The sequence below is a fragment of the Leptonotus elevatus genome, chromosome 12 (genome assembly GCF_054856555.1).
Source record: "Leptonotus elevatus isolate MCC_2025b chromosome 12, RoL_Lele_1.0, whole genome shotgun sequence".
NCBI classification, from domain to species: domain Eukaryota; kingdom Metazoa; phylum Chordata; class Actinopteri; order Syngnathiformes; family Syngnathidae; genus Leptonotus; species Leptonotus elevatus.
Window position 1 is genome coordinate 22,250,147 of NC_141250.1, and position 15,967 is coordinate 22,266,113.

The following is a 15,967-nucleotide window of genomic DNA, read 5'->3' on the forward strand; positions in this document are numbered from 1 at the left end:
GTCACAGTCGGTCTCCCTGGTCGGGGCTCCCTCCCGCTAATCACATGGCTCAACTTGGAGATAAAAAAATATATATAAAAAACAACACCTGAGGCTGCATCATCTCTGAAATGCCGCCGACTTTGGCTCAAGACTTGGCGTTGGGGAGAGTCAGAGGCGGGTAGAGCAGCCGAAAAATTGTACTCAAGTAGAAGTAGCTATACTTAAAAAGAATATTACTCAAGTAAAAGTAGCTATACTTAAAAAGAATATTACTCAAGTAAAAGTCCAATACTTAAAAAGAATATTACTCAAGTAAAAGTCCAATACTTAAAAAGAATATTACTCAAGTAAAAGTCCAATACTTAAAAAGAATATTACTCAAGTAGAAGTAGCTATACTTAAAAAGAATATTACTCAAGTAGAAGTAGCTATACTTAAAAAGAATATTACTCAAGTAAAAGTAGCTATATTTAAAAAGAATATTACTCAAGTAAAAGTCCAATACTTAAAAAGAATATTACTCAAGTAAAAGTCCAATACTTAAAAAGAATATTACTCAAGTAAAAGTCCAAAGTGGTCATAAAAAAAATCAATCAAGAACTGCTGAAGAAAAAAAAAACTCGGTGGGGTGCCGTGTGGGCCTGGGTTGGTTCTCCGGCTGGTGGACCCCGCGGGACCCAGGGAGTTGTGCCCTGGTGCTGCCACGGCCTGGGGGGGAACTGGCGAGCTGTGCTTACCTTGTCAGCCGAGGTCGACGTCTCCGCCCTTTGGTGGAGGTTCGTTCTCACGCATGCCAGATCCACCACACCAGCATCGACTGAAATTCAAATTTGCGACTGGTCGCTGAATCAGTGAAGGCTGGTGCTTGTGGATCTCACTCTGCTTCATCTATTCTCCTTCCTTCCTTTAGTCATTCCTCTGGTCTCTTGAGGTCTCCCTAATCGGTTGGGATTTAGTTAAGGTGAAGGGTCTGGAATTTATAACAGGTTTCAAGTGAATTGAAAGACACAAACACACAAGCATGCACGCACGTGCAAAAACAAAAACAAACAATGACGATGACACGTTGACTTAATGAATAATACTGAGCTCTCAAAATAAAAAGTTAAAGTAAAAAGTATTGTGTGGGATTTTTTCGAAAATGTACTCAAATAAATGTAATGGAGTAAATGTAGCTCATTACTACCCACCTCTGAGTATAAAGTATGCTCAAGGGAAGTTTTTTAAAATGTGTAAATGGTTGCATGAGTTTTCTTTCAACTCTGTCCCAATGATTGCGTCTCGGTTGACATGCATGACTCGGCCACTAGTTGAAAAGGAACGGCGCGAGCAAATTACACCTTCCGTGTTTACATAGAAAAGATGTCAAGGCTTGGACGTGCCGTCTCGGATCCTTATTTCACAGAAACTGAGCTCCCAATGAGCCCCACTTGCACTTCGCGTGACATGTTCTTTTATTAGCTTCATCTCGAGTCGGTAAGTTCAGCAGGCGAAGCGATGATCAGATGTCAAATGGATGCAGTCCTTTACGTTGACGCTTTCACGAGGGACGGCCCCTCGAGCGGCGCTTCAGAGGACTTGATTAAAGGACCCGACGGGTCGCGCTTGTGCGTGACGTTACGACTGCAGCCCAAAAAGTCACCAAATCGTTTTTTCCTTGCTCTTCTTTGTTGACCGTTTCCCCCCCGCTCGCCCCCGAGGATGTTTTTAAGGCCTCTCCGTAAACGTCATCGCTTGAGCGTAATGGTTTATGGCCCACGGGAAAAATGTCACGACTCGCTTCTCGCCACTCAGACAAAATAGGCAATTGATTTTAGTGAGCTGTCGCCGATAATAATTTGATCAGCGCGGCAACCCATGTGAAGCAAACCGGAGCATTTTGGAATCTAACGAGGTGGGCGGACACCTTTTAAAATGAACAATTTCGATTTGATTTGACGTCGCGCTTTGAGTTCTCAGTGATGTCGAACTGCGCCGCATCCCGCTGATTGCTTGTAATTGGCTGTCTCGTTTCGCTGCATATTATTAGACACGGCTCAGTTGGATGCAGCGCATTGGACACCTGTGCAAGTGCAAAGCACAAAGTGGAGCCGCTAACATTGCGAGTACGTTTTCAGAATTCACCCAATAGGATTTCTTCCAGCCCAAACAGCCGACTTTTTTCCGAAGCCTGACACTTTTTCATGCGCCATCTTTTTTCGACAGACATCAAATCGCCACCAAATTTCATGTTTATCGTGAAACTGATGTTGGGACTCGGGACTGAGATTTATTTTATTTTTTTTCCAAGAGGTGATTCTAAATGAGATTTGACAGTCTGTTAATTAATTCCAATATTAAAATACGGTGAATTTATGATGAGATGTTTTTTTTTTTTTTAAACCATCGGAGGATTTATGAACATTTGCACAAAGTATTGCACGCTCTAATTTAACTGTTAATTTTGCAAATACTTTGAGATTAAATCTGTGAATGTAAATTGATTTGAGTGATAATTTTTGTTTTAGTTTTTTGTATACCGGTTCATGGAACCATCTGATGGACAACTATTGGTCGAGGGTGTGTGGTTTGGGAATCGGACAGCGGATCGACGATCGGCCTACGTTGGAGTGACAGCGGAACATCTCGCCAACCGACGACGACATCGTGTGTTCAAATCTTCTCATCGAACAGATAAGAAATTGAAATATCGTTCGCTCCATTAAAAACACACGACCCGGGTCGATGAACAATATTTTGTTTATTTTCTCAGAGCTCTGAAATGTATTTTATATTTATTTTTTTGAGGTTATAGTGTCAACCAATGGCTAAAATAGAACAAAGGAAATTTTTTGGGGGGGAAGTAAAAGGTGATTGCAATTAGTTGTGTATTGAATAAATGCTGACCGTTGTGATTTCAAAAAGTTGAAGGTTTCATTTCCTCTCTATCCTCCTTGAAGAAGTTCCGAGAAGAGCACCTGTGTAGATAGGTCATGGTTACAAGTGTCTTGCTCAAACCCACAACCCCGCAGATGCGCGACAACCACTCTATCACTGAGCCACGCCACCCCATGTTAAAGATTCTTCTGTTTTGGGCTGATTTAACAAGCTGTTACTTTTTGTGCAATTCTCACCTTGACAAAAGACGCTGTGCTCATGATGCATGCGCCGTCAATGATGACAAGTGGAACTAAAAGGGCCGTCGGGGGCTTTTGTTTTCTTGTCTTGCGTATGCGGGGGCGCCGTCCCATATTGATTTAAGGCCTGCCATTGGAACAAATATTTCCGTGAGTGTGCGTGTCCACTTATTTCGCAATCGAAATGAAGCCACCGCGGAACAATTAGGAGGAGCTGATTCCGAAGTGCGTGAATTGTGACCCGCCGAACCGAGAGCTGCCCTTTAAAACCAGGCTCGGTTTGAAGTGCCGCTACTGAAGCTGGAACCGGATATGATGTTTGGAAATATTGCAAGATTTACCGTGACTTTAATTTCCACAACTCACAGCGCTTTGAACAATGAACAGAAACGAGTAGGCGTAAAGGAGGAGCTTGTCGCAAACGGAGGGGGTGGAAATGACGGATAGCAAACCCCCCTGATGGCCGCCAGAGCGCGTTGGCGGGGGCACGGAATGTTTTTCCGGTTCCTCAAAACGCCATTGGGTCATAAGCATGCTGCGCAGGGACTGCTGGAAGTGTTTTCGCTTTCTTGGCCAGGTGGCGCTGTTTGGGAAGCACAGTGCCTTGCAGCAGCACGTCCCTGTCCTTCCTCTTATCCATCCGAAGTAAAGAAGAAAAAAAACATGCATTATTTTACATATGGGGGGGCACTGTATGGGAAAGTAAAGCAAATAACATACCATGAAGAGACTCGTTAACTGGCACCAGAACCAAATTGGTCTGATGTCCTCCAGCAGCTGTTTAATGCTGACAACTGACTGAGGCTATATTGGGCATGTTCTTTCCCTTTGTGTCCTTTGGCCTGTTGCTTGCTTGCTTGCTGAAACTCTTAACACACTCACTGACCCCGTGCACTTTAGGGTCCTGAGCTGCTTGGCCACGGGTCATGTATAGTCTTAGTCCGCAGACGAGAAAAAAGGATCTGATTTGGAATATCCGAACGAGCTGCAGTCGTATTCATTGGCAATCAATCAGTCGGTTCGCTCGGGTCCCTCCATTTTAATGGGTGACTTTGTGAAAACTGTCCAAGCACATAAAGGAAGGAGCATAAAAAGATATAAATGCACTTGATGGCAAGCAACCTGACCTCATTTCCATGCGGTGTGCACACTTGTGCAACCGCATCGCCTCGGTTGTCACATTAATTGTGTTGTTTTGAAATGATTGATATGATCTCATTTTTATTGGATTTTTTTTGGTATCGCAAAATGCTGTCATCAACAAGGGTGTGTAGACTTTTTCATCCACTATAAGTTTTAAAAAATGACCGGGTACCTTAACTCCATATTTAGCTGTCAGTGTGCAAATACTTTAGTCCATAAAGTTCATATATCGATACGATATGTTAGCCAAACTTTTATGGTTCAGATAATGTGAGCTGATACGTTGCGGAGTTAAATCAAGTGTTGCGATTATTACGCAGTCGAGAGCTTGAAGATTCACTGGTCAGGAAGAAATCGTGTGCCTGACGTTCAGGTTATGGAACGGGATTGTGTGTTTTGTTGTTTTGGAAGGATCTGAGGGCTGAAGTGCTGTTTCGTACCCGTACTGCATATATGGAGCACTCACATGAAGAGTTTAATTTTCTATTCATGCATAATTGCATTGCAAAATCTGCCGTGTTTGATTTCTTTGACGGGGCGGGAAAATCCTAAATATTTTCAGAAATAAATTGAAAAGTATCTCAACTATATAAAAACAAATGTTTTACTCATAAAATGTCAGACTTTCAATTTAAATACACGATCACACAATAGTGAATACACCCCTCCCATTTTTGTAAAATTCCCAGTGGCCACAATGTGCTCCAATTTTCACCGTTGAAAAACTGTACCCACCCAAAAATTCTAAATTAAGATTTTTTGTTTTGTTTTAGTTTTTTTCCTGTGTCTTTGTGTCCTCTAATTTCAAAATTGTATGACCGATGCAGACCAGTCCAAATTTTAAACTGTTCATCTTAATCCCCACGGCCAATTTTCTTTTCTTCAAAATTTCAAAATAAAAGTCAAACATTTGGATTTTTTTTTTCAATTTTTTTTTTTTTTTTTACTTTTTCAAACCGTTCCAACTTTGAACTGTTTGGTTTCTCATACTGTATTTCAAAAATAGCCTCTTCTAATTTCTACTCTTTTTTTTTTCCAGGACTGATTCAAGCCATTCCAGCTTTAAATTGTTCATCTTATCCCTATGGCCCAATTTATTTTCAAAAGTTCTAAATAAAAGCCCAAAATGTCTTTTTTTGTTTGTTATTGTCATGTTTCTTTTCTCATTTCTACAACCCAAACAGTTCCAACTTGAACATGTTCATCTCATCTCAATGGCACTATGTTGCTATATGAAGGGAAAAGTTTAGAAGAAGGTGACAATGTGATGACGTGATGTGATTAGAGATAGTGAAGAAGCGACAGGAAGCCGAGCCGGAGGTAGCGGAAATGAAGATGTTGAGGTTTCCTTATGTGTCACCAGGATGGATAGGATTAGAAATAAGATCATCAAACGGACAGCCAAGTTGAGATGTTTTAGGGGCAAAAGTTAGAGAGAGAGCCGACTTGGATGTTTGGACGGCAGAAGTGTGACGAGGATGGAGCTGCTGGGAAAGAAAGCCAGAGGAAGACCCGAGAGAAGGTTGATGGATGTAGTGAGGAAACACATGAGTGCACTTGGTGTGAGAGGAGGATAAAGATGGACTTCCATTGAAAGGGATGACGTGTGGCATTCATGTATATTATACACAGATATGCAGAGCTACTTGCTGTAATATGTATTCATATAGCCACAAATATCCATTAAAATCTTCCAATTAAAACGAGAATGTGCCGATGCTAACGTTTGAGTTTCTCTGTCGCCATCTAGTGGTGAAAACAAGATGATGCAAGTCACTTATTTGGATTTTAGGTTTTGTTACGTGGTTTTAAATTAGGGTTCTAATTCTGTTATTCAACCACGCTAATGTTCGTGAATATTATTATATTGTTTATATTATATAACAATATGGCATAAATAAAAACATCTTAAATAAAACGTTAGTAATGGGACGAAATAAAATGACGTAACGTGCAGATTATGTAATCAAACTGCGACAGAACAGAAACGGTAACCGTATGAAAAATGAATGAAGGTGAAATCAAAACACAGGCGTCCTCACGCTGCCTCGAGGGGCGGAGTTTGCCCCCCACCCCGCCCCCATTCCGCCCCCAACAAGGCTGACAGCAAGGAAAATGGATGCCCCACCAACAACTTATTGATGGCGCCTGCGTGTTAGTTTCTGCTTTTTTCTTTCCTCGCCTTCTTTTTCTCCTAAACATGTTTCTGTCGTTTTTGCTCTCTGCGCTGTTTTTATGCGAGAGCGAAGCGTCGGCCGAGTTCGCCCTCACCGGAACCGGGACCGGGACGAGACCCCCTACCCTGCATGTCGATGAGGATGGGGGCAACTTTTCCACCGAACCGCCGTCGCCAGTCGTCGTCCAGCATCTCTCGGCCGGTTCGTATGCAGCAACACACAAACTCCATTTTAGGCTTTGGATTCACGTCGTGAGCGACTGACATGATGTGCGCTTCAGTTGTTTGTTGCATTTATACACACACTTACAGTCATTCATGTGTTATTGCTTATATTCATTTATCTAAAGAACAAACAACCACAAAAAAAAAAAAAGAATGACATTTTTAAATTAAAAAAGTCTTTATTTGTATTAATTTGCCTAATTATAAAAATGTAAATATGTAAAAACATAAAAAAAATATTATATTTATTCATAAATAATGCATTTTAAAACGACTATTTTATTTTTAAAATGAACAGTGTATTGCAATGTTTTCATTTGTATTTATTTTGATAATTAAATAATGACAAACATGGATGGACATTGTAAAGGAAATTTTAAGAATTGTAAAATAAAAACATTTGATTAAATAATGTGCTTAATTACAATCTCTTTAATCAGCCGTTATCAATTAGCCTTTGTTTTTCAGAATTGGTTAATTACAGTAAAAAAATTTTTTAATAATTTAAAGTACAACTTGTTATTCTTAATTGATTCATTGTAAATCTAATATTTGTCACACAAAAAAAATCCATTATTTTTAAAAATTAAATAATAAGTTAATTAATAAATGAATTTAAAATGAGCATGACTTGTTTTAAAAGAATGACAGAGGACCCCCCCACCCCCGATTTTGAAGAGCAAATGTGCTGATGTGCAGATTGCGTAGGCCCGCGAGACCATCTGGAGCAAAGGAAGCTCTCATGACTTGAGCAAGCTTGAGCACTTGTTCAAGTGATGAGCGCTTTTTGCTGGCATCTCATGAGGAAACATTTGTCCATCTGTGCACATTTTGTGCATCTCAATCAACAACATTTCTCTGTGGACGTGTACTTTTTTCCCCCCCTTTTCTTTTTTTTTTGGCAACACGTCAAGATTGTGCCGGTCCATAAACACTGGAACATCGAGGGCTCTTTTGTCACGTGCTTGTTTGTGCGAGTATAAATAGTGTTTTTCTTCGATACAGATCTGGACACGCATGCTTCTCATGAGACTTCGTCGAGTCACATTCTGGACAGTGTCGTGACTAATTCATTGTGCGTGTTTGGAGTGCAGTGGTCGTCACATGAGTCCCACACTTCGCATTGACCAGCGCTTTCGCACTTGGAAGTGCACCAAATGCAATCCGCCCCCTTGCCTCGCTCCTCGCTTTCCATCCTGCTTTGGCTCTCAGCCCGTTCTCACAAGAGTTTCTATGGAAATCGTACCAAAGGAAGCTATTTGCTGGAAACGTCTTCTATTTGTGTTTTCTGTGCCCTTTTCTGAAATGCCCCGAGAAGCCACAAGATGCTGCCAACCAAAGCACAAATACAAACAAACAAAAAAGAAGACTTTTTCAAGATACAATTGTCATTTGTATGATTTTTATTTTTATTTATTTTTATTTTGACTTAAGATTCAAGCGCTGTATGGTGGCAGTAAACTCAGCTTACTTGACAACAAATAGCAGTTTGGGACAAAGTGAACTATTTTTTTAAAAGGTGGCTTTACACAGTTTATTGCCACTCCCACTTGGGTTTATCAAACTAAAGTAGGCCTACAAAAAAACTAAAACAAAGATACAGTAAGTACAAAAAACAACCCCACAAATTTGCCTTACTATAGCTTAATTCTAACATATAATGGAAAACGTCATTTACATGCTAACAGTTAGCATCAATAGTTTACACATGTATTTGAAACAACCACACAACTTTATCTTCAGCTCGCTTAATGCTAACATATAATGTTAAACGTGGTTTACATGCTAACAGTTAGTGTCGATAGTTTGAACATGACAATTACACGTATTTAAAACAACCCCACAACTTTACCTTGCGTTATCTTAATGCTAGAATATAATGTAAAATTCCATTTACATGCTAACAGTTAGCGTTAATAGTTTAAATACAATTACACATGTATTTGAAACAACCACACAACTTTATCTTCAGCTAGCTTAATGCTAACATATAATGTTAAACGTCATTTACATGCTAACAGTTAGCATCAATAGTTTACACATGTATTTGAAACAACCACACAACTTTATCTTCAGCTCGCTTAATGCTAACATATAATGTTAAACGTGGTTTACATGCTAACAGTTAGTGTCGATAGTTTTAACATGACAATTACACGTATTTAAAACAACCCCACAACTTTACCTTGCGTTATCTTAATGCTAGAATATAATGTAAAATGCCATTTACATGCTAACAGTTAGCGTCAATAGTTTAAATACAATTACACATGTATTTGAAACAACCCCACAACTTTACCTTGCGTTATCTTAATGCTAGAATATAATGTAAAATTCCATTTACATGCTAACAGTTAGCGTCAATAGTTTACACATGTATTTGAAACAACCACACAACTTTACCTTCAGCTCGCTTAATGCTAACATATAATGTTAAACGTGGTTTACATGCTAACAGTTAGTGTCGATAGTTTTAACATGACAATTACACGTATTTAAAACAACCCCACAACTTTACCTTGCGTTATCTTAATGCTAGAATATAATGTAAAATGCCATTTACATGCTAACAGTTAGCGTCAATAGTTTAAATACAATTACACATGCATTTGAAACAACCACACAACTTTTCCTGCCTAATGCTAACATATAATGGAACATGACATGTATTTATTTATTTTATTTTATTTTTTACTTTTCAGGGAGTGCTACTTGCGTTCTCGAGCCCTCGTTGGGGATGCAGGCATTTGCAAAAAAATAGTTTTTCGGGCATGTTGAGGTCCCCAAATAGGTCAAAGAACAGCGTGAAGCCACTGCACCTACGCTTGAGACAAATTTGCCTTTGGCTTGCGTTTTACTCTTTCTGCGGAATGGATGACCTAATTCCGACACAAACAAGATTGGCCATGTTTATATCAGCAGGACTGGGTGAGTTTTTTCTTTTTTTTTTAAGGGATAAGTCGCTAGAGGACCATCTGTTGGGACTGTCTGGTGGTCGCATGCACAGAACCAACCAATCATGATTGTGTTCCATTTAACAGGCTACAAGAAATTGGGTTACTGGTTAATAGTGGGATTATGTTGATACACCTTCTTGAGTGTTTTGCTTTCAAAAGATTTTTCTCCCCTGCAAATACACAAATGTGTGTGTTGAAGTGAGAACACACACAACACAAGATTTTTCCTCAACCACGTCGATGGCCGCCGATGTCCCGTTTCAATCCTCATCATAAACCTCTTTGCCGCGTGGCCAAATGGGGGGAGATTATTGTAATCTGGCACGAGACACCCCCACTTCACATTTATTGACCCTCCTCAAGAGCCAAGTCGTGTTTATGGCGGAACACCCACAAGCAGCAAGCATCATCTTGTCCGCCTCCAGCGCTTTTGATATCTGAGAGTGTGAAATTTGTTTTCCACGTGAGAGGGAGCGACCGAGCCCCGATGAAGAGCCACGTTGCGGGATCGAGTCGTTAACGGCCTTTGGCGCTTGCTGGACTGTTACGTAAACGAGTAAACGAGGTGGCCTGTCTGTTGCTGTAAAGCTCCGGCCGCTGTACGTGGGGCGGCATTAGGAAAAGTCAAACTAGGGTAGTGTGATATGAACGTTTTGCAAGAAATACAAACATTCAGGCTTGCGCATTATATAAATAGTAGAAGATGCGATTTTGAAACATTCAGTGAATGACTAACGTATTCCAGAGTAGAGAATCGAGGAATCACTAGTAATAAGTATTAATAATGTCATAGAAGTTCCATTAACTTGAAGGCTAGCTGAAAATAAACTGCAGATAAGACACCATTTTGATTCACTGAATTGAAGGCGGTTTCACACAATTTTATATGTCTGTTATGAGTAGACCCACAATTTTTTTTTCAAAAAACATGCCTGAAAAGCAAAGGTGGCAAATCCAGGTCCAGAAAGTTAAAACCCTGCCACAGTTTGGCTTTAGCCATTGATGCTAGCTAGCTACCGAGATAGATAGCTCCCTAGCAGGTCAATGAGCACCATGAGAGCTAGCTAGGGTGCTAGCTAGCTAGCTGGTAAACGAGCATCATGGGAGCTAGCTAGGGAGCTAGCTAGCTTGCAGCTGGGGATGAATCCAAACTGTGGCAGGGTTTTTACTTTCTGGACCTGGATTTGCCACCTCTGCTGAAAAGATAAAGGTAGTCTGCCATTTTCGGTCAATGATAATGAGATGTTGTCCGATTGCTACTAAGCGGGAATCTCGTCCACCAGACAGATGAACGACGCTCAAATGTGAAACATTTTAAGTTTCAGGCATTTTGCGTGGGCGGGGCATTTAGAATTGCCTTAAAAAATTGAAACTCTCATAAGTCATTCCTCTCCCGGTTGAAAATAAATCACTTTGGTCTTACTATTTTCTTAGCGACGATATGTTCCCTCCCACAGGATCAAACTTCAACCTGAAGGTCCAGGTCACTGACATGCTGACCCGTCAGCACCTGAGCCAGGCAGAGGTGGATCTTTACGTCAACTACACCCGGACCAAGACCGTTCGTACTGGGGAAGATGGCGGCGTTCTGCTCCAAGTACCTTTCCAAAGCGGGTCATCTGTCACGGTAGTGTCGTGCAGGCACGGCTACATTTGCGCATTGCTTCCGTACAGAACTATCAAAACACCAAGTAAGATCCATATTCTCTGATTAGCATCAGTCCAATTGTGGTCTTGAATGGCATTTAACGCAAGTTTCAGTCTTTTCCTCAGTCACCATGCCGCTACTCCGTCTGGTACAAGGAAACATCTGGCTTTTTCAAGACTCCTTCCTGATCACTGACAAAACATCTGGTAATCGAGCATTTCCTGTATTGTCAGAACCGTTTGAAGCCATTTGATGATTTCGTAAACAAGCAATAAAAATGAGCAACGAGATGAATCTGTTTTGTCGATTGCTCTGCAGACGCTTCATTACAGCCCGTTGTCCAGTTCCCCAAGAGACTGCTCAACCTGACCCAGGGCAGCGACGTCAAATCTTTGAAAGCCTACCTGACCATCCCCAAGCCACCTTTAGAGGAAGGAGACTTTCTCAAGACCGTGGGCATCGTGAGCACCACGACAGGTTTTCGTGAATCCGTGCAATTTGGAATTTACAAAAGGGGCGTGGTTTTCAATTCGATTCATCAATCAATCAAACTTTATTGATATAGCTCCTTTTCGTACATTCAAATGCAACTCAAGGTGATAAACAGTTAAATCATCCATAATACAATAAAAAAAAAAAAAAATGGCGGGGCACAGAGAAACCATGTGAGGAAAGGTACCCAGGAAACATCCCTAAAAGTCAAAAAAAATAATAAAGGCTAAAAGACAACAGAATGAAAGGCAAAAACAAAGCTAAAAGACAACATGACAAAAGGAACTGGGAACAAATAAAATAAATAAAAGGGGTTAAAAAGATGATTTAAATGCCAAACTAAGAAAGTACGTCTTGAGCCTTCCCTTAAAAATATAACTAGTCTTTGCGGACCCGATGCCCGTAATCATCTTCCATGACAATTTGGATGTTTTGACCTAACGACTCAAATGTGTCTTCCCCCTTCCCAAGGATACATCAGCATGCCGCTGAATCCAGTGGCGGCCATCAGCGTGCGCCTTTTCTCCGGCGACACGGAGCTGCACATCGGCGGACCCGTCAAGATCAGCCTAACTCTCCCCGACGACTGCGGACTACGGTCTTCAACCGCGGTTCCAGCTTGGTTATATAACCGGACCGCTGGTGGGTAGGCCGATCGAACGCGTGCTCAAGGAGATCGCGTCACACTTCACTTGATCTCGTCCGATGCGGTTTGCATTTGATTGATGAGGAAATCGTTCATCTCAAGTTCCTTTGCCTCGTCTTGCAAGCGTTGAACAGCCACTTTTGGTGATATTACGGCTCTTGTCATTTAGGCGGCTGGATGAGACGGGGATTAGGGACGGTGGTGTCGGAAGGTAGAAGACTGAGTTGGACTTTCACCGCTCCTCATCTTGGTTACTGGATTGCTGCACCTGTGCCAACACCTGCAGGTACAAAACGGCACAGGTGAACATTTTTAACCAAAAAGGAAATTCATACGTCTCCATCTTCAATCCGTGTTCTTTAGATGCCTTCGGACCCGACATCCTGGCTGACTTCTTTGTCCAGCATTCGTCTTTCCTGATGCTCGTCCTCGGAGGAATCATTTGCATTGTTGCCTTCCTTCTTGCTGGGTTGTTGTACTGTCACAGGTAAGGAAGGCTCGGGTTCGCGCGGTTATCATGTCATTGGGTGGATCCGCAAGGGACCGGGACAAAATCTAAAAAAAATGCATTCGGAAATAATCTTTATACAGTCCGCTTAACACTCGTCAATTAGTTTGCTGGTCAGCAACTTCACAGAATAATCAAGAACTGTCGGCGTCTTTTGGGGACGATGCGGTGCTTTTTAGTGATTATTTTTCCTTCATTTTACCCCAAAAGACTCGCTCGCCCACAATTTAGAGGGACGAGTCCATGAATCCATTTCAAATATAGAAAGCAAGCTGAACCAATATCAGTCGAAATATCAGTGGCAGAACAATGCGTTAGACAGGTATGGTCAGGAGTCGGGCCGGGCCGGGCCGGGCCGGGCCGGTGGGCATAAGTCAAAATGCCAGGGCCGATTATTTTTTTTTGTTTGTGCCAGTCCAGCCTTCACTGTATGTGCCTCTTATCAAACGATAACGCTGTTAGCCAACACGTCCAACAAAATCTAATTCTGCTCTGTGTATCTTTCATTTCTGTGCCATGATTGACTTTCAGGCGTGACTTGAAAATTGGCCGGTTTTGTTGCCGTCGAGTTGTGGGCGTAGAAACGCAACAAAACAACTCGCCATACTTTCAACAACAAAAAAGTTGAACCCCATGTGTGCCTTTTTTTTGGGGGGGGGGGGGCAGTTTCCCAACCAGCGCCCCGTATAATTATATTTAGATCATTTTTATTTTTTTATTTTTTTTTATTTTCTTCTTTTTTTTTTTTTCTTCTTGCTTTAAGAGCTCAGTATTGTATGTGTATGTGCGTGCATATTTAGATCAAATGTATTCTATGGAAGAACGTAACATTGGCTGTTATTATGTAAATTAGCTAGCTTGCGACAGCACTATTTGGAAATCTCAGACACGTTTTGGTTGGGGTTGACTTGACAGTATTTTCCAAATGATGCAGAGTTTCAAAGCCTAAAGTCTCGTCTGTCTTCTCTCAAAGCCCCGTGAGGCCAACTAAGGTAGCGCACGTGCTACCACTGACGAGAAAAGACCAATCCACCTGGACCGGCAGCAACAAAGACATTGTCGGATCTTCGCAATCTCAGCGTGGCCTCGGGCACTTGTTTAGCGAAAGGGGAGATGAGCAACACAACGTCAGCGTATCCATTTATAACGGCAATATTATAGCCAATCGCAATCTGCTGGCCGCCAACGCCGAACTCAACGATGCAACAATTCCTTCGAGCGATACGACGGAGCCGATGCGAGGTCCGGCGTCTCTGACGGACTCTCTGCTATTTTGCAACCAGCCTTTTGCCATTCTGCATGCGTCTGCATTTTTCCAAGCGGAAGACCAAGCGCAGAAGCCCCACTGGACTAAACCAATACCTTTACACGCTGGCGGCACAGACAAACGGAGCGAAGAAAGCAACGCAAATGTGTCACATGACTCGTCCGCCACTCAGAAGCTGGGAGGAGCTAACGAAGGGCACGTCGACAGCTTGGAAAACGCTCTGGCACCGACGAGCAGAGCCCAGTGTGGTCTTCTGGAATCTGCGTCAGTTCCGGAAACATTAAATAAAATGAGGACCAGCAGGCGCTCGATGGACGCCGCCGCAGAACTTTCCAAAGCGCCCTCATCGCAGCCTTCCCGGGCCTGGTTCGTCAGTCTCGAGGGCAAACCGGCGGCCGAGATCCATTACGCCGTAGCGGAGCACCAGCGCAGGCGAAGAGCAGCGGGGAGTCAGGAAACCAGTTTGGATTCGGGCGTGGACATGATCGAGATGAACCAGACGGCCGGGAGGAGATCCGTCACTTTGGAACGCACCGCCACCTTTGTAAAGAGGACGTCCGGCGGCAAACATACGTCGCAGTAAAATCAACAAAAGGTGCCTTCAAGTCTGCAGACGCAATTATGGACTGCTAGAGGTGGAGGGAAATAAGAATAATCTGCATTCCAGCTGACTCTGCAATTTCACTCATTTGCTCACTAAAACGTATAAATACATTCGATTTTATATATGACCATGGTCCCAAAAACGCTTTTATACGTTGTTGTTGTTTTTTTATGCTAGAGCATACAGAAGGCTTTGATGCAGCCACTGAACTGAAGAGAACGCTTGAAGCAATGGTAGTTATTACAAAAACGGTATATGGGTATAAGAGATCAACTAGGGCCATGTTGCAAAAAAGCTCTTTTCCTTCCACAGTGTTTTGAACAGAATTGTGAATAATGATGACACTTCTAATGCTAATTGTTGCAAAACAGAAACGGATACAAATATCTTTCTTTTGGTAGGTTCCATGTTTTTATAGCAATAGAACAGAATATTCTGTGGGCCTTGCAACATCAGTCAAAATCCAGTCAAACAACCGGGAGCGAAGGGGGTTGCTTCAGTGAAAATGGCTGCATGTGAATGAGTTAACAGTCACTCATTTAAAGTTCATCTTAAATCAACATTGCCATGTTTGTTGACTTCCACTGGGTTGCGTTTTGCACGCCAGACCGCGCGGCTTTAAACGCACGTTCGCAAATGCGAATACGTGCGTACTGTGACGTTTTCAAATCGAACAAACGCTCCGTGTTTTGAAAGGCTTATCGACTGCGTGTCCTAAATGTAGTCGATGACTCGTTTGCGTGGCCAAAAAATGTTTCGTCGTCGTCGTCGCTTCTGTCTGCATGCGTCACGGGTTCGCAGTGACTTCATTAGCATAAATCAAAACATTTGAAGAGGTTCACCGACTTGTAAGGTGGAGCTGATCCCCTCTCGTGTTGTTTCTGCTGTTGTGTGCCTGAACGCTGAAATGATTGCATTTGAAAACATTATTTGCATGAGTTGCTTTTGAGCTTTCGTTTGCGTTTATGCGCATGTTGAACATAATTGCAATCAGATCATCAAATAAAAAAGCATGTTTATGTCAATTTGTGTTTAGCGCAGTGGACTCCGAACTTTCCAAAACCCCTAAAACAATAACATAAATATGCTGCGTTGTTTATGCATGTGTTTAACATTAATCTCATCAACTGAACAATTTCACAATGCAAATGACCTCATTGTCTGATTTTACTTTTTTTTTTGTTTGTTTGTTTTTAAATCTGA

At 41.9% G+C, this 15,967-nt stretch overlaps 1 protein-coding gene across 2 annotated transcripts; it reads left to right on the forward strand.

Annotated features, from left to right (window-relative positions):
- Window positions 1–6,323: 6,323 nt before the first annotated feature.
- LOC147165059 (protein FAM171B-like) lies at window positions 6,324–15,952 on the forward strand. 2 transcript variants are annotated; one of them, XM_086091693.1, is made up of 8 exons: window positions 6,324–6,619; window positions 11,057–11,290; window positions 11,373–11,453; window positions 11,566–11,724; window positions 12,211–12,381; window positions 12,555–12,671; window positions 12,749–12,872; window positions 13,867–15,952. In XM_086091693.1, the coding sequence occupies exons 1-8, from the start codon at window positions 6,361–6,363 to the stop codon at window positions 14,741–14,743; spliced, it is 2,022 nt and encodes a 673-aa protein (XP_085947819.1). In that variant the 5' UTR covers window positions 6,324–6,360; the 3' UTR covers window positions 14,744–15,952. The 2 variants fall into 2 exon arrangements, with proteins under 2 accessions (XP_085947819.1, XP_085947818.1); XM_086091692.1 differs by having other exon boundaries at window positions 11,361–11,453; window positions 13,867–15,950.
- The last annotated feature ends 15 nt before the right edge of the window (window positions 15,953–15,967 follow it).

Coding starts and splice junctions, on each gene's coding strand:
- LOC147165059 (XM_086091692.1), top strand. CDS start 6,361: ATGCCCCACCAACAACTTATTGATGGCGCCTGCGTGTTAGTTTCTGCT. Junction 11,291..11,360: donor CAGAACTATCAAAACACCAA/GTAAGATCCATA, acceptor CGCAAGTTTCAG/TCTTTTCCTCAGTCACCATG. Junction 12,672..12,748: donor ACCTGTGCCAACACCTGCAG/GTACAAAACGGC, acceptor CGTGTTCTTTAG/ATGCCTTCGGACCCGACATC.